Here is an 18,986-nt window from a genome sequence, read left to right on the forward strand (position 1 = left end):
AACAAGCATAGTACCCATTTAGAGCCCTCACAGGCAGTGATACTGACTGAGGGATAAGAATTGTCCAGGACACCAGAGAGCAGTCCTCTACTCTTTAAACCAGCATCACTGCACCTTGTGCACCTGCTTGATAGGGTGTTCAGGGCCTTGAATTAACATCTCATCAAAAGGATGACACCTGCTCTCTCCATACTACACTGGAGGATAAATTTTAGGGCCCAGGCCACTGGTATGGGACTTAAACCCACAACCTTTTTATTCTGAGATAAGAGAGGCCCGTTCATTGAGCCAAAACCTGTGCTATAAACAAGTTTGGAACTTTATCGTCCACAGCCCACAGAGGAAATATCCAATCAGTGGAATTTTTATGGATCTTAATTATTATTAGCTTTCCTTAGCAAGTTTATAGACTGGGAGTGTGGGCCACAATTTCCTATCCAAGGTAGACGGTTGCTGTCAGTTCCCTGTTTGCTAGAAAGAATGACTTAGAATCAATCAAGCACAGCCAATTAATCTGCTGTATTAATGTTCAGCTCAACTGACCTTAAATGGCATACTGAACGACAAGGAGCCTTTTGATTGATGAGCACCACTGACTCTTTCAGGGGGTTCTTATCTAGAAGTGCGTGCATTCCATCAAGCCCAAGCCATATTGGGAATCAACATGGTTCATAGAGTTACTGTTGTCTTGACAATAACCAACCATTTTTCTTTTAAACTGTGCACATGATTGGTTGATCTCTTGTGGCTTGGCTGACAGGAAATCAAGATCAACGGCTGAAAATTTGTCCTTGTTTGTTGGCACTAAACACTGAAGTCAGTAGAACTGAGTTTTGAAAATGAAGTACTTTCACACACAGCCACTAATACCTTGCATGCTTAATGCATGCGATCGAGACTGAATTTCACCCTCAGACTGAGCAACAGTTTAACCAGAGTGTGCTGATTTTTCCAAGTTATGGATCCTGACCTTATTTATTCATGTACTTTGATATTAATTATGGATGAATGGTAAAGCAACAGCAACAATTTGTATTTATGCAGCAAAAAATTCCCGAGCATGGTTTGCAGGAGCTTTCGCAAACAAAATTTGATGTTGGGAAGTTATTAACACAGACGACCAGAAGTTTGGTTATAGAGAGAGGAAAGAGAGCTGTAGAGTGTTGCCCAGGCAGTTCCGAGGCGGAAAGAAATTGTCGCCATTTCGAGTCCAAACCTGCATCAGATTTTTGACCGGAAATGTTGACGATTCCTTTCCCTCATCAGATGCTGCTCGACCCACTGAGTTCCTCCAGCAGATTGTTTGTTGCTCCAGATTCCAGCATCTGCAGTCTCTTGTTTCAACATAAAGTATTTCTAACAGTATTGTCAGCCTCTTTCTCTGCTGTTCGGTACAGTGCAGATCTGTGGTAAGGCTACAACCGGTGTAGATTCTAGAATTTCAGGAGCCCCAGTGGGAACCTGGCTGCAAGTTTCCATGCTTTGTCTCAGTGACCAGGAGACATTATGAAGCAGCAAATTGTTGAAGGAGCAGCAGAGTAGTAGTGGGTTCAATCCCGACCTCCAGCACTGTCTGCGTGGAGTTTGCCCGGATGTTCTGGTTTCCACCCACATCCAAACAATACACTGGTAGGTTAATTGGCCACTGTAAATTGTCCCTCGTGTAGGTGGGTGGAAGGTGAAGTGGGGAAAGTTGATAGGCATGTAAAAGAGAATAGATTACAGGGAAGAAAGTGGGGGAATGGGATCACTGTGAGAGGAGCATGCACTCTCTTTTGTCTTGTGAAGAAATGTGGAATTTAAAAAGAAGAGAAATGGATTCTAAAGTTTCTTCTCTGTGTTTATTGTTTATTTAAATAAATTGAAATTAATTTCCAGAGCCTGTAAATTCCTTGCTTATACAAATTCTTCCCTCCCTGGGTTTAGATGGCCCTTCCTGTTGTCCTGACAACATTCCCAATCATAGAGAGTTGTAAAAAGGTGCAGCATGGAAACAGGCCCTTCGGCCCACAGAGTCTGTGCTGACCATCAAACACCCATTTACACTGATCCTACATTAGTCCCACGTTCTCATCAACTGTCCCCACCCCCCCCCCCCCACCCCAGATTCTACACCTCACCTACACACTAGGGGCAGTTTACAGCGGCCAATTACCCTACCAACCCCTTCATCTCTGCCTTGTGGGAGGAACCAGAGTGCCCAGAGGAAACCCACAGGGTCACAGGGAGAACGTGCCAACTCCACACAAACAGCAGCCCAGGTCTCCGGTGCTGTGAAGCAGTGGCTCTCGTGTGCTGCTCTCAGGAATGATTTTCAATGAACCTCGATGCTCAGCAATATTCATACCTGACTTGATTGCACCTTACAGTGGAAAATGGCATGGTGCCCGAAGTTGTTTTAACTTGCCTCCAACAATAGTTAGACAGGCAGCCTCCACCCAGCTAAATGCAGGGTATTGAGAGTGACCTGCTAGAAAGACATCAGAGAGGAATTATTCTAAATTCCTGTCTGGCAGAAATAGGACAGCAAATTTATTAATGTCTGTGAATAATCCCCAAGCTGTCGTCAACCACTCATCATCAAGGATATAAGCATATTGTGACTGAACTTCCTTCAGGTTAATGTACAGCACACTGCATCAGACCTTTATTAGTACATCTCTTCCTCAAGTTGTGGCAGCATTGGTATTTAAGGAATGTGATTTCATAAAAGTAACCTTTAATTTTGAGACAAGAAAGAATCAGAACCGTTTTATTTCACCCAAGAGGAACTTGTTCTGTGGTTCACTCAGAGCCAGGTATCAGGCATAAATTCTCTCAGACCTCCCTGACCATCAGAGTGCAAGACTTGCTATAACGTCTTTTTTTTATCTGTTTCAACATATGTGTCAAAATACAGTAGGTATTTTGGAAGTGCAATCACTGCCATGATGTAGGAAATGCAGCAGCTAGTTAGTGGAAGATAAGCTCCCACAGAATGTATCGTGATCACCAGATGACCCCAGCACATACCTTCAGTTTGCCTTTCCCTATGCCCTTCTATACTAGCCCCATGAACACACTCTGTCTTTTGCAGCCTCCCAACTCCTGGTCCTCTGGTGTTACTGTGGCAGCAGTTCCACATACAAAGCAGTTGATGAGCAGCATCAAGGCTAGAGCCTGTCAAAGGCTCTTTCCGTGGTTTCTTTCTGTCTCCATATGCTTCTATATTCCGTCCTGTCTACAGGATGGTCAGAGACATTTAGGAATTGAAAATATTTAAAATAATTGAAAAATTATTGATCTGTGAAAAAATAAAATTCACTTAAAGCTACTTCAAACATTGAAATTTACTAAAAACTAATATTGGAGTTTAAGAAAAGCCACTTTAATTTTAAAATAAAAATGTTTATGAAACTCAACAGGTCTGGCAGCATCTGTGGAGAAAGTTAAATGGGGTTAATGTTTCAGATAGATGATCTTTCATCATTGCATTCTAACTGAAAGGTCAAAGATCTAAAATGTTAATTCTGTTTCTCCCTCCACAGATGCTGCCTGACCTGCTGAGTATCTCCAGCATTTTCTGATTTTATTTCAGATTTCCAGCATCTGCAATTGTTTGCTTTCATTTACATTTTTCATTAAGATCAACAACCCCATTCAAGTGAAGTGGGCTGCAGTAGATATACCAGCTCTGGCTGGTGTGAAGCTGAGGAGTCAGATGTGATGTGTATCCAGCTCTTTTGCTAAGCGTGATTGGCCCCTCAATTGGACATAGTGGTGAGTGGAAACCTGGAATGCACTGCTGCATGCACTGCAGTTCTCCACAGTACCAGTGGTGAGCTGTCATTGTGATGCAGCCCATTGACCAGTTTACCTGTGTTTATGACGTTGATTGTGGGATAAATATTGCCCTAACCACTTGGAAGAGTGACCCAATCCTGCTTCAAGAAAGTTCAACAGAAGCATTTGCATCCAAGCCAAATGAGCCTTGGTTAAACCTCTAAAACCCAATACCTCGGACAGTGCAGCACAAGTGCTTGGGCTGCCTTCTGCCACTAGCTGGACCTCATCCAACAGAGGAGCAGGAAGATGTCACAAAAGACTTACTTAGAGGAGGAGGGAAAGGTAGGGAACTGGAGGATTTTTTCTGGGAGTGGAATTCAATAGCTCAGGACCTTGGCAGCTAAAGGTACAGCAGCCACTTGGAGAAGCTCTCCTGATCTTGTAGTGGCCTGCAGAGTTTCCTAGAGAGCAGGTAGCAGGGTTAACCCCAGGTCCTTGAGCAACAGTGTTTGCAAGGTTTATGCACAGTCTCCAGCCTGCAGCTCCGCAGTAACTCAGTTGGAAGAAAACAGAGTGAGGAATACTTTCTGAAGTATGACAGTGATGAAGCAAATACTTGCAAATTCAAGCAGAGCTATCAGTCAAGCATATACATAAAAAGATCCATGGATGATGATTGCATTTGAATTGAATGACCCCAAATTTTTGTTCCATGACCTTTCTGGGAAAAGAAAGCAAGGCAAATTTTCTGTCTGTTGATCTGGTTTTGACCTCTGTTGTCAGAGAGCTATTCAAGATGGAAACAGGCCCTTTGGCCCAACTTGTCCATGCCAAAGTCATCATAATAGGAGTCTGATACATGAAAAAATCTGATGTGTGAAATATTTTTGGAACTGTATCCACCTGGCAGGATTGAGTTGACAGATCTTGTGCATAATTATAGAAAGCAGCATTCATTCATAGAGTCATACAGAATAGCAATAAGATTCCCAGCTTACCAAGTCCACATTGACCATCAAGCATCCATTTACATGAATCCTACACTAATCCCATTTTATTCTCTCTACATTGCCATCAACCTCCCCCCCCCCCCCCACCTCCAGATTCTACCCCTCACCTAAACACTAGACACGATTTACAGAGGCAAATTAACCTACCAACCTGCACATCATTGGGATGTGGGAGGAAACCAGAGAACTGGGTCACAGGAAGAACATGCAGACTTCCACACCAGAGGTCAGGATTATCACTGTCACTGGAACCGTGAGGTAGCAGCTCTATTAGTTGCACCACTCACCAGTCTTTCAAGCCCATGAACGAGTTGTCCAGTTTACTCCCAAGTTCTGCAGTGTAAACCATAAGCTTACAATTGAGTCCTTTTTGGTTCCAAGTCCAGTTGCCTTTCAAAAGTTCCTATGGAATTTGATTCCACAACAATCTTAATTGGCACATTCCAGATCATAACATCCATGGAGTCATAGTGTTACACAGCATGGAAACAGGTCCTTCAGCCCGAATTGTCCATGCCGACCAAGATGTGTGCGTGTGTTAAAACACATGCTCATTCCCCATCCGGTTGCACCTTGTCTGCTCAACGTCAGGGTGAACTGTGCGTGCTACAGGCATGGTCTAGGCACAAATGTTTCATTTGCATAGACGTGTAAAGAAACAATTTGATATATTTTGTCAAAAGGTTGTAAAGATTGGTACTTTTGGGAAGATTATTGCTGCCCCCTTCTGGTAACATCTAATACAAACATAGGTTCCACTTTCCAGTTAGTCGTTTTGGCTGGGTGGGGTGGGAGTGTTCAGTTGCGAGGAAATTTGAAAGTTAAAGAGAAAGGAATGCAGCAAAGCAGATTAAGTAATAATCGTCAGAGTGTGACAGGAAGGGGGCAGAGTGCATAATGGTATTAGTCCATTGGAGTGTAGAATTAAGGAAAAATGATAGAAACAAAAAAACGTAAATTTTTTTCGTAATGTATGTTGATGAATTAGTGGCAAAAATGGAGCTCAATGGATTTAATCCAATAATCATTACGGGGACTTGGTTGCAAGGTGACCAAAGATGGAAACTGAAGATTCCAGAGTACTTGATGTTCAGAAAATAGTGGAAAAGGAGGAATGAAAGCTCTCTTCATAAAGGATGACAATGAAACAGTAGTGAGAACAGTGTTGGCTCTGAAGATTAAGAAGTAGAATCAGTTTGGATGGATTTAGGAAATAACAAAGGGCTGTAAACACCAGTGGGAGTAGTCTATAAGCCCTCTAACAGTAGATGTAGGGGATTAATCAAGAAATAATGGGGGCTTGTTGCAAAGGTAAGACAATAAACATGGGTGACTTTAATCTTTATATAAAGTTGATATCTTCCATTGGCAGAAGTATCTTAGGGATTAGGTCATAGAATATATTTAAGTGTGTTGGTTCCTAGTATAATGCATCGGTCCAATTAGGGAGCAGGCTACATGGCTGATCACAGGTAATTCGAATTAATTGGTGATCTCCTAGTAGAGGTTTCTATGGGGAAGAGTGATCCTAATATGATATCATTTTGCATTCAGTTGAGTGACAAGCAAGTCCAAACTTTGAGACTAAAACTTAAATAAAGATAATTACCTAGGTGTGGAGGTCAAATTGGCTATGGTAGTTTGGGAAATTGGATTAAAAGGTATGAAGGCAGATAAGGAGCAGTATATTCAATTGAAAAATTATGGCTTAATGTTTCAACTGTGACTTACTAAAAAAATTAAGAATGGCTTTCAAGAGAAAGAGAGGATTTATAAAGAACAGTCGTAGGCCAAAGGATCAGTAAAACTAGCAAAGGATGAGTAAAATATTGATAAGTAGAAAGAATAGAATATGAGATTAAATTAGCATGATACAAAACCAGGCTGTAAGATCTTCTACAAGAATGTGGTAAGAAAAAAAACAAAGTCAAACAATGGTCTCATAGAAGCTGAGACAGGGGAATGAGGGAATAGCACAGACATTAAGCAAATATTTTCAGTCTTCGCTGTGGAGGACAATGAACGCATACCAAACATAATTGAGAATGAAAGAGAATAAGAGAGATAAACTTGCAACAATTAGTATCACAAGAGAAAAAAACTGGGTGAAGTCATGTGAATAAGGGTTGATTAAACTCCTGGACGTGGTGGCTTGAATTATAAGGCTCCAAAATAAATGGATGCAGAGATAGTGGATACATTGATCGTGAGCTTCCAAAATTCCTTACATTCTGAGGAGGTCTCAGTGGATTGGAAGGCAGCAAATATAATGCCAGTGTTCAAGAAAAATACAGCAAAGAAAAAACTAGGGAACTATAGACCCAGGCACTGGGAAAACGGTAGACATTAAAGAAGTGGTATCAGAGAATTAGCAAAGCATAACATGATTGGTCAGAGCCAAGATGATGTTATGAAAGGGAAATTATGTTTAACAAATGTTTTAAAAATTAAATTAAACTAATTTATTACAGTTCTTCAAGGAATAATTAGTTGGTTTGTTAAAACAGAACCACTGAAAGTAGCATATTTGGATTTCCAAATGGCATACAGTAAGATGCTGTAAAAATAGTTACTGCATATGAAATTGAAAAAAATATATCAACGTGTTTAGAAAACTGGGTTTTAGTGATTAGCAATTTGGAACCAGTGGGATCAGTACTGGGATCCAACTGTTTACACTGATCCCCTCATCTAGTCATAGTACCAAGGTATTAGGGAAAGTAAGTTCTGAGGAAGACTGAGTCTGCAAAGGAAGACGGGCAGTTAAGTGAATAGACAGACAGAATATAATATGGAGAAATGTGAGGTATAAACTTTGAAAGGAATAGTAGTAAAGGATAAATTTATTTAAATGGTGTGAGACTATTAGATTGTGGTGCAGAGATCTGGGTGTCATTGTAGAGGTGAGAAGGAAGTGATTTCAAGGTAACATTTGACTGAGTGTTGGATCAAGATGCCATGGTAACACTGAAGGCAGTGGACATCAAGAGAAAAAACTCCAGTGGTTGGAGTCATATCTCGCACAAAGGAAGATGATTGTTGTTTATCGGACACCAGTCCTCCCAGCCCCAGAACATGATTGCAGGAGTATTTCGGGGCAGTGATCTGGGCCTAACTTATCTTCAGCTGCTCCATCAACGATCTTTCTTCCATCATAAGATCCGGTGAGGTGTTTGCGGATGATTACACAATGTTCAATTCCATTCGCAACGCCTCAGCAACGGAAGCAATCCCTGTCTAGCATGGAGCAAGACACAGACAACATTGCAAGATATAGACAACATTCAGACAAGGAATGATACGTGACAAATAGCATTCATGCCATAAACATGCCAGGCGGTAACCATCTCCAACCACCTACCCTTGACATTCATTGGCTTTACTACCAGTGAATTCCCCACCATCAATATCACTATAAACTCAACTGGACCAGCCACCTATCTACTAAGGCTGCAAGAGCAGGTCAGGGGCTGGGTATCCTGTGATGATTGACTCACTTCCTGACACTCAAAAACCTTTCCACCATATGTAAGGTACAAGTCAGGAGGGTAATGGAATACTCTCCACTTGCTTGGATGAGTGCAGTTCCAACAACTCTCAAGAGCTTAACATAATCAAGAACTAAGCAATGGCATTCCATTCACCACCCTAAGCATTTATTCCCTCCACTACCGTGCACAGTGGCTGCAGTGTGCTTTACCAACAAAATGCACTGCAATAACCTACTTGGATACCTCCCAAACCCCAACCACTATAGTCAAGAAGGACAAGGGCAACAAGTCTTGGGAACACCACCACCGGCTGGCTCCCCGCCAAGTCTTGACTTGGAAATGTACTGCCAGTCCTTTGTCCTTACTGGGTCTAAACCCTGGTAACCACTTGTACAACAGCACTGTGGGAGCACATTCACCAGGAGGACTGTGGACATTCGAGAAGGGGGTTCACCAGATCAGGAGCAATTGGGGATGGTCAATAAATGCTGGCCTCATCAGCCATACCCAGATTCCAAAAATGAATTAAAAAAAGCAAACTGGTATCTACATACACCAAGTACTTCAGAAGGCAAATGGAATGTTGGCCTTTATTGCGGGGGAGTGTGCAACTAAAGAAATATCAGTGCAACTCAACAGGACTTCAGTGTCACAGTCCTGGTCCACTCATGGAAAGAAGGGCATAATTGCCTTGGAGGTGAGGCAATGGTTTACCAGGAGGATTCCACAGATGAACAAAGATTGAATAGAATGGGTGATACTGAATGTGGTGATTCATTCTATTGTAAGGTTCTGAGGGAGGTTGACTGTGTGGCTACCGTAGAGTTGTTTGCTTTGGTGGTGGAGGTCCTGAAATAGAGGTCGTAGACACAGGATGTTGGCCGTTTGAGACTGAGATGAGGAAGAGTTACTTTTCTCAGAGGGTTATGCATCCTTGGAATTCCCTGCCCCAGAGAGCTGTGAATCCCAAGTTATTACATGTGTTCAAGGCTTTAGATCGATTTAGAGGCATAAAGGCTTATGGAGGCAGATGGGAAAATGGCAAAGATTAGATACTCCTAATCTTGTTCTTATATGAATGCTAAACATTGGCAGCACTATATGCCCACTGTGTTATTTTGCTTCAATCAATAAGCTGATGGCTATGTTAATGTCACTGGGAAATATTCTCTGAATACAGACAGTATTTGAAAGACTTACCTTTTGTGTCATGTCGTTGCCCTTGACAGCCACTGAAGCACTTTTGAAGAGGAGGCACAGTTGTACTGCAGGAAATGTGACAGACAATTTGCACACAGCAAACTCCCACAAGCAGCAATGTGATTAAGACTGGATGATATGTGTTAATGCTGTTGATGGAGGGCTAATTACTGGTCAGAACACCAGGGTTTGTTCCCGTTGTTCTTTTTAAGTACCATTGGGACCTTCTACATTCACCTGAAAGAGCAAAGGGTGGCTTGGCTTTTCACCGCTGCTCTGAGAAGCACCAGCACTCCTTCAGAAACCACTTGCAGGTTGAGTGAGACCACTTTATGGAGCACTTGTGTTCAGTCCACAGGAGTGGCCCTGAATTTCTTGAGGCCTGCCCCTTTCATTCGCCATCCCACTCCCACGCTGACCTTCACCTCTGTGGACTCCTGCACTGTTACAATGAGGCCCGTTGTAAGCTTGATGAACAACACCTCATCTTCCATCTGGGCACGTCGCTGCCTTCTGGACCCAGTATTGAACTGTCCAACTTTCGGTGACTCACTCTTTCTGTCTGTGTCAGACCAGCCATCTCTGCCTACCTTCCATCTGTGATTTTGGCTCCGTTTTTCTCTCTCTGTTAAGCATGGTCTGGCTTGCTGGACATGACCCACAGCCCTGCTATAAGCAACACACAACATTGACAAAGAAGAACAATCTGCTTTCAATTGCCTGGTCTCACCTGATCAGAGATAGTCCCTTTGTTCTACCCCTCCATTTCCATCTTCTCTGCTAATGAAAACTGACTAACTTCTCTCTTCCCCAATTCTGACAAAGGGTTTCAGAGCTAATGGTTAGTTAACTCTGCAATCTGCTGGAGGAACTCAGCGGGTCGAGCAGCATCTGCGGGGGGAAGGAATTGTTAAAGTTTCGGGTCTGTGCCCTGCACCAGGACTGATGCAGGGTTTTGACCTGAAACGTCGACAATTCCTTCCCCCGCCACAGATGCTGCTTGACCTGCTGAGTTGTTGCTCCAGATTCCAGCAGCTGCCATCTGTTGCGTCTCTTAATAGTTAACTCTGTTTTTCTTTCTACAGACACTGCCTGACCTGCTGAGTGTTTGCAGCATTTTCTGTTTTTATTTCAGATTTCCAGCATCTGATGTTTTTGTTTTGATTTCCACCATTCCCCCAGCACTACACAGGAGCACTAGCATGGAACTTGACAGTCACATTTCCAGAGTGGGTCTTGAACCCACAACTTCTGAGTTAGAGGCAAGAGTACCAGCTTCTGAGCAAGACCCGAGCACCTGCCTTTGTCACATCGGGGTGAAGGTGTTTAAAATATTTTATCTGGGGTTGGAAAACTCCTCACTTTAGTGGTCATTGACTAACCAGCAGTCTCTTGTTCTTCGTCTCAAAAGACCCCCCTCCGAAGGTTCGCAGACGGTCCTGAGCCCCATGGTGACTTGTGGGCCAACGGGGATGCTGTTGTGCCGTCCTGTTGTTCTCAGCATTCCCCACTGCGCAGATGTCTCAGGACCAGATTGGACCATTAAGCTCAAGACACAAACTCATCAAGCTGCCTGGGAGGTAAGAAGATGAGAAGGAGGGAATGCCTCGCATTTTCTATAGCACTATTTACCTCCATTTTATCTGCACACAGCCACAGAAACATTTTGGGAGTGAGGTTGAGGAAAAGTGGTAGCCAACTGACCTCACACTCCTGACCTCACAATTTACCTTGTTATGACCTTGCACCTTATTGTCTGCCTGCACTGCACATTCTCTGTAACTGTAACACTTTGTTCTGCATTCTGTTTTGTCTTACCTTGTAATACCTCGATGCCCTGCTGTAATGAATTGATCTGTATGGATGGTATGCAAGACAAGGTTTTCACTGTACCTCGGTACATGGGACAATAATAAACCAATTTACCAACTCGTGCACAGCAAGATCCCACAAACATCAATCAGGTGTTGATTCAGTGGTAATATTGGATGGACACCAGGAGATCTCCCAAGTAGTAGAATGGGATAGCTCAGACCACCCAAGAGAGCAATTGGGAATTCAGTTTTGGTCTCTCAGCCAAAAAGTCAGCACATCCAATGGAGCCAGGACCTTGATTTCCGTGCTGGAGCAGGAGTTGAGGCTACCTTCAGGACCACATCTATCAGAGGATATGAAGCTTGAAGACCACTGACCAACACAGAGGAAATTGCAACCTGGTAACTTAAGATTGAGTGGGTCTGAATAACAGGCAGTGCTAGAAATGCTCAGAGAGTTGGGCAGCATCTGTGGAGAGAGAAACAGTCATAGCTCAGCGTGGTCATCCTTTGAAAGGTCATTGACTGTTCCCCACCATGGCAGAGCTAGGCTGGAACACCAGTGGTGAAGAGGCTCAAAAAGATTCCACCAGTTTCGGCCTCGGCAAGCTTCTTTGCAGTACACGTCAGGCAAAATACTGCAGATGCTGGAAATCTGAGTTAAAACAGAAATGGAGATGCTCAGCAGGTCAGGCAGCGTATACGAGGAGAGAAGTTTCGGGTCAATGAGCTTTCATCCGAACTGGAATAATTTGAAATAAGCAGGTTTTAATATGCGGAGAAAAGGGAAGGGAGAAACGACGGGTGTGTGACAGGGTAGATCACAAGGGGGATTAAGTGACAGATGGGAGAAAGGTGCGGGAAGCTGGTAATCGGGCAAGAAACAGAAGATTGGGTCTGAAGGAGGTGTTGACGGAAATATACTACCCCATGAGTTCAGTCTGTGGGCGTTCGTGGACGGGTCACAGGGCTCTTGCCATCAAGTCACCACATTGCATGCCCCTTTACTTTTCATTTCTGTCCTATCCTTGTGTACCTGGTGGCCATGCACCTGGAACTATGCACCGTGCAATAAATCAGCGCAGGCAGGAATCTCCCCTGACGCCCTATCAAGGCAATCGGAACTCCACAATGGCAATCGAGTCCTAGGTATATAGGCTTATGCAAGAGGTCTGATTTGGGATAACTTAATTTGGTCATATTGCACAACCTTGTACACTTCAAATTAGGCCAATATCAGACTGAAATACAATCTGTCAGCTTCAGCTGTGTTGAAAAAAAATAGAATCATGTTATTAAAACATTTTACCCTCTGTCATCCAGCCTGACACCAGATTATAGGCATCAGATAATCATCTCAGAGTTATTACTTGTGCCTAGATTTGATTGCTCTTTGATTGATTGGTTTAGAAGCTGCCGTGTTGATTGCTGCTGCCATTTGTAGATTGTCTTTAGTACTACAACGTCTCACAGTGCTTCACGAGAATTTGACACTGAGTCAGACAGCAGGATTGGTGGGGTACAGAGAGTTCAGAGTGTTTCAGGATAGGAAGCTCAGGGTTGATGAGTGAGTTAGGACACACACTGGCGATGGTTCAGCTTGAGTCTCCTGAAGTGGAAGTTGGCAAACCTGAGCACCAATGATGATGATTGGTCTTCCCCAACAAATAAAATAAAATACTTCAAATTGTTTCCAAAGAATCCCCATAAAGCAAGTGCCCAGTGATGTATAATGTCGCAGTGACAGTGTTTCTCTGATTCCTGAGGCTCCTGTTGTACGAGTGACATTGGATTTGGGTAAAGGAAGGTTTGCTCACGTGTGCCAGAATACACAAGTGGCTCCATTGTAAATGAGCTTAAAGACTGATGGAGTGAGTGGGGGTAGACCTCACTCTACATACTTATGGGTATTGGAACATGCTGCCAATTGTGGAAATGGAGGCAAAATGGCAGAGTAAATCCCAGCCTCTTCATAACTCAAAGCTGGATGGGACATGGGGTGAACATTGCGGATGTGATCTATGGGTTGGCTGCACTAATGTGCAAATTTGATAAATTCATTTTAATCCAAATCGTTTGGCGGAAACCAGCAAGACCACGTAGAAGGACAGTAAAATCAGAGGAGTGCAAACTGCTGTTGGATCAAATCCCATCTATTTCCCAACCCACGGGTTGCCCTGATCTACCCAATCCACCCAATGTGTGGTGAATGTCAGCACAGCCAGGCTGGATAGTTACACCCCCTGTACTCAGTACTCATCCTGTACTCACCCTCTGTACTCAGACATAGTTACACTCCCTCCATATCTCAGTACTGCGCCATCCCTAGAATCCTTCGACCTCTGCACTACTCCAGTGCTAGCCACCTGATTTCCCCCATCAGTGGCGGCTGTGCCTTCAGCTGCCAAGGCCCTAACCTCTGAATTTCCTTCCCTAAACCCCTCTCGTCCTATAAGGTGCCCATTAAATCCCATCTCTTCAATCAAAGCTCTTGCTCATCTGTCTCCATATCCCCTCCTGTGAATTGGTGTCTAATTAGTTTGATAATGACCCCTATAAGTTGACTGGAGATGTTTTGCAATGTTACAGGAGCTTTATAATTAAAAACAGCAAACGCTGGAAGTACTCAGCAGGTCAGGCAGCATCTCTGGAGGGAGGAGCCACAAATGAAAGTTCAATGACCAGAAGTGTGTCTCTCTGCAGATGCTGCCTGACCTGACTACTTCCATCGTTTTCAATTTTTGCTTCAGATTTCCAGCATCTGCTGTTTTTGGATTACTATAAAAACACAAGTTGTTGTTGCTGGCACCTGAATTGCAATGTTTGATGGGAATGTTGAGAGAATAAAATGGGATTAAGGTGGGATTAGTGTAAATGTGTGCTTGATAGTTGGTGCAGATTCAGTGGGCCAAAGGGCCAGCTTCCATGCTGTATGACTCTGTGAATGTTCCTTTGTTCCTTTGTGCCTTCAGGAAGTGGTGACATTGGAGGAGGAGAACTTAAACACACCCTGCTACTGTCAGCTGGACTCCCAATCTTGCCACATCCTCCTGGACCAACTTGGAACCTATGCACTCGTTGGGGAATCTAACTCCAGGTCGGCTATCAAGAGGCTCCAACTGGCCATATTTGCACCGACCTCGTGTACATCTCTGGAGTACAGCCTTAAAGTATACTGTGTGGAGGATACTCCTGATGCTCTAAAGGTACAGTACCTTGTGGTAGTTTGTCATTCCCTACTGCAAACATAAGAAATGGAATCAGCCAAATTGCCATTCCTGCCTCTTCTGCTTTCTGTATCTAATGGCTCATCTGCCCTTTCCATGTTTCCTTATGACATAGAAGGAGGCCATTTGGCCTTTGGGTCTGTGCTGGCTCACAGAGCAACCTCCATTTCCCCAGTAGTTTTGCCTGCAGCCAGTTCTCCCCACACTCCCATCAAGTCCCACAGAATTCAACCACTTACCTAGACGATAGGTGGCCAATTAGAGCGGTCGATTAAGCTACCAATCTGTGCATGTTTGGGATGTGGGAAGAAACCAGAACACCCAGGGAATCGCATGCAGTCACAAGGAGAATGTGCAATCTCCACATGAACAGTGCCCAAGGTCAGAATTGAACCCAGATCACTGGAGCTTTGAGGCACCTGCTCTACCAGGCTCCTGCCTGTTCCCCATAACTCTTGATTTCCTTGAAGTCTCAAACCACTGATTAATAATGGGTCAATTATTAGTTTTAACTCTGAGATTGATCGACTTTTGATAAGCAATGATGCTGAAGGATTGCTAAGCAAAGGTTGGTGTGTGGAGATCGGTCACAGTTGGCTGTGACCTCACTGAACAGGCTCAAGGGGATGAAGGAACCATTCCTCAGTTTGAAGCTCCTCCAGATCCATTCTTTCCTCTAGATCACTTTCAATGCAGTACCCTGCATTTGTGAGAGAGCACAGAATTCAGTGGACCAACAGAAATGGGAATCAGTCAATTCAGGTGAAATCACGGGTGTTGGAAACCTGCGCAGGTCGCTGTTAGTTGGGGTCCCATTGCAAAGTTCAGATAATTCTTGTTGCGGCAAGAAGGGCATGGGGGGTTAAGTTTCAGATCGGCCATATGAGTGAACAAGTTCAAGGGCCTAAGTGGTCTCCTATTGTAAATGTGAGGAGTATTCCCTGGTCTCTGTTAAGAATCTGGGTTCTCCTCATTACCCTGAGACTGATGGTCACCTGCCTGAGGACCATGACAACCATTCCTTGATTTAAGAAATTGATGTGTTCTGGAAATCATTTCATTGAGGGGAAATTTCGTAAATCGGAAGGGCTGGGTAAAATGTATTGCAGGTATTTTGATGTTCTGCATTCCTTTGGTAGTGACTGGTGTATTCTTCAGTTTGGCAAAAGATAGATTCGTAACTCAAAGTCAATAAGTAGAACTGTCATATCTGTTGTGGGGTGATACTGTTGTCAAGTCGGTGGTTGAAGAAGCATTTGGCTTACAAAAGTTTGTGCCTCGTTGTAGGAGGTGCTGGAGTTGGAGAGGACTCTGGGTAGTTACCTGCTGGAAGAACCCAAAAGCCTGCTGTTCAAAGACAGTTACCACAACCTGCGACTTTCCATCCACGACATTCCCCACTCCCTCTGGAGAAGCAAACTGCTCGCCAAGTATCAGGTAGGTGTCGAGTTGACACACCATCGTTAGGGTGGGTAAGGGAAATTAAAGGAGGAAAAGGCTGCTTAACCAAAGAATGGGTCATAGTAGGTATGGCAGTTGAACGAAAGCAGAAGCCTGACACTGATCTCTAACTGCCGCACTGTCTGGGGTGCTGTCTTTCAGATGGGACTTCAAACCAAGACTCTTGTCAGCTGGGTGTATTTCAAACTAGAACGGGGGAGTTGTCCTTGGTTTCTCTGTCGATACTGATCCCCCAATCATCACCTCAAACATAGGTGATCCAGTCACGATCATATTCCTGTTTATGTGATCACACTATGCACAGGTTTGGATGAGCAATAAATACTGAGCTTGCCTACAAAGATGATGTTCCATGTATCATTACATGACCAGAAACGCCCAGTTATGTTGGCCGTTGCTTGTCTGAATAAGCCAGCAGCATTCAACAGCACGGACTCTGCTTAAGTAAGAAAGAAGGGTGAGTTTAGAAGAGCTGGGGATCTTTCAATCCTCTGCTATTGGTTCCCCACCCAACATTGAAACTGAAATATGAATTGTTTTCTCATTGGTAACATCAAAGACTTAACACAACCCTTACCATCTCATACTGAAATACACAACAGCCAGAAGAACTATGTCAGGTAAAGTTGCTCTGGCAACTGTTGCTAGCAATGAATGGGCAAATAATCTCATCCTTGCTTTATAAGGGGTACAGAGACCAGGTGAGCTGTTGTGTGGGGTACAGGTTGAACAGGCGAGGCATTGTATGGGGTACAGGCAGAACAGGTGAGGCATTGTGTGGAATACAGGTGGAACAGGTGAACCATTGTGTGGTGTACAGACAGAATGGGTGAGCCATTGTGTGGGGTACCAGTGGAACAGATGAGATGTTGTGTGGGGTACAGACAGAATGGGTGAACCTTTGTGTGGGGTACAAGCAGACCAGGTGAGCAGGAGACAATGGAGAGTGTTGGAAAAACTGACACACTTCCAGGGGCACTTGTAAACACTGAAGCACTCCCTGGGATACTGCTCATTACCTCAATGAAAATGGAATACATTTCCAGCCATAGAATCCACCAGCATGAAACGTTTTGCTCTGGGTTGTTTCTGTTGACTCAGTTTTCTAACTACTGAGTCTGACTTGGTGCACAAAATGGTTGAAAATAACTAACTCTTCCTCCCCCCTTGTATCTTTGCAGGAGATTCCATTTTACCACATCTGGAGTGGAACTCAGCGAGCGTTGCACTGCACCTTCTCACTCGAGAGGTACAGCGTGGCATCAACTGAATTTTCCTGCAAAATTTGTGTCCGACAAGTAGAGGGAGAGGGACAGATATTCCAGTTGCATACGGTCATCGAGGAGGTAAGAGCACACTGGTAGAATGTCTCTTTGACAGATATGATCACAAACTACCAACACTGAACACACTTGTCCACGAAGCACTATTTGAAATGGTTACTGGGAATATGAGTTGTGTTATCTTAGCTTCAAGAACACCAAAGAGGAAAGGCATTTTGGGAGACAAAATGGGGCGATTTGTTTGTCTCATCTGTACAGCATAGAAGTAAATGCTAATTACTGACACAAATGTCAGCCCAACCAACCAATCAAAATTTAAACACCTGTCCAAATGAAAGGTCTCGACCCAAAATGTCGACTGTCCATTTCCCTCCACAGATGCTGCCCGACCCGTTGAGTTCCTCCCGCAGTTTGTTTTTTCACTCCAGATTCCAGCATCTACAGTTCCTGTGTCACTATTTAAACACCCCAGTCTTTTTCATCTCATGATTAGCATATCCTTCTATTCCTTCCTTGTGTCGTTATCCAACTTCCCCTTGGATATATCCATGCCAATGTCAGCCACATTGTGAGAATGAGTTCCACATTCTCAACACTTGGTTCAACAGTCTTTTTGAATTGGAAGCATTAGCGACCATCTTATCTCATTAGCCCTAGGCCTGATCTTTTCCCAGATGGAACCATTTTAAAGACATTGGGTTATAGACCATACAGGCCCCACATCCCACCTGGTCAGCATCAGCTACCAAGCACCCATTGGCACTAATCCCATTTTATTCTCCCCACATTCTCATCAGTTCCCCCCAGGTCCTGCCACTCACCAGCACACTGGGGGCTATTTATAGTGGTCAATTAACCTACCAACATGTAAGTCTTTGGACTGTGGGAGTAAACTGGAATACCCGGAAGAAATCCATTCAATCACAGGGAGAACGTGCAAACTCCACACAGACAGGACCCAGGCTGGGATTGAACAGGGGTACGCGAGAACTATGAGGCAGTGGCTCAACTAGCTGCGCCGCTGTGGTTACCCCATTGTCTCCACTTCTATCCTATCAAACCACTTCATAATCTTAAAGTCCACTACCAGATTACCCTCAGCCTTCCCTTGTCTGGGGGGAAGACCCCCACTCTGTTCAGTGCTTCCTGGTAGTTATAACCTCTTGGTTCAGGAGCACAATTTCAACATGTTCTCCTCTATTTCTACATAAAAGTGAGGGTATCTGCTGGGAATTCATTCAGATTTCCAACATATGCAGGTTTCATTTTGTATTATTTCAGGGAGTTCATATTCCCTGCCTCCTCTAAGAATGCTTTTAACCGTGAAATAAGAAAAGGTACTTAAAAGGCATTGAAGGGGAAGATTACAGATTACACCAAAGCCTTCAGATCAATCATTTATAATTTGCTTTGGCAAAATCATCCATACTTTTGAAAATTTCTGCTGAATTCTTCCCCACCTCCCCATCACCACCCAACACTTAAATCTCAATTAATGAAAACACTTGTAGCTTTCTTCATTAATGTATTCATTTACTCCAATGGATTTTTGTTGTACCTTTTCCCTGACAATATTTTTGCTCTACTCCAAGTGTAAGATGTGCAACCAGTGGCACAGCTGGTAAAGCCGCTGCCTCACGGCGCCAGCGACCTGGGTTCGATCCTGACCTCAGGTACTGTCTGTGTGGAGGTTATGTGTTCTCCCTGTGACCATGTGGGCTTCCTCCAGGTGATC

At 43.9% G+C, this 18,986-nt stretch overlaps 1 protein-coding gene across 3 annotated transcripts in view; it reads left to right on the plus strand.

Moving 5' to 3' along the window:
- The window catches only part of unc5b (unc-5 netrin receptor B), a 250,740-nt gene that overhangs the window by 224,815 nt on the left and 6,939 nt on the right, over positions 1–18,986 (plus strand). For all 3 annotated transcript variants that reach the window (XM_052041397.1, XM_052041398.1, XM_052041399.1), the window contains 4 exons: positions 10,878–11,046; positions 14,253–14,486; positions 15,795–15,944; positions 17,150–17,314. In XM_052041397.1, the coding sequence (XP_051897357.1) occupies positions 10,878–11,046; positions 14,253–14,486; positions 15,795–15,944; positions 17,150–17,314 (718 nt within the window). The remainder of the gene's footprint in view (positions 1–10,877; positions 11,047–14,252; positions 14,487–15,794; positions 15,945–17,149; positions 17,315–18,986) is intronic.

Source organism: Pristis pectinata, chromosome 30 (assembly GCF_009764475.1).
Source record: "Pristis pectinata isolate sPriPec2 chromosome 30, sPriPec2.1.pri, whole genome shotgun sequence".
NCBI classification, from domain to species: Eukaryota; Metazoa; Chordata; class Chondrichthyes; order Rhinopristiformes; family Pristidae; genus Pristis; species Pristis pectinata.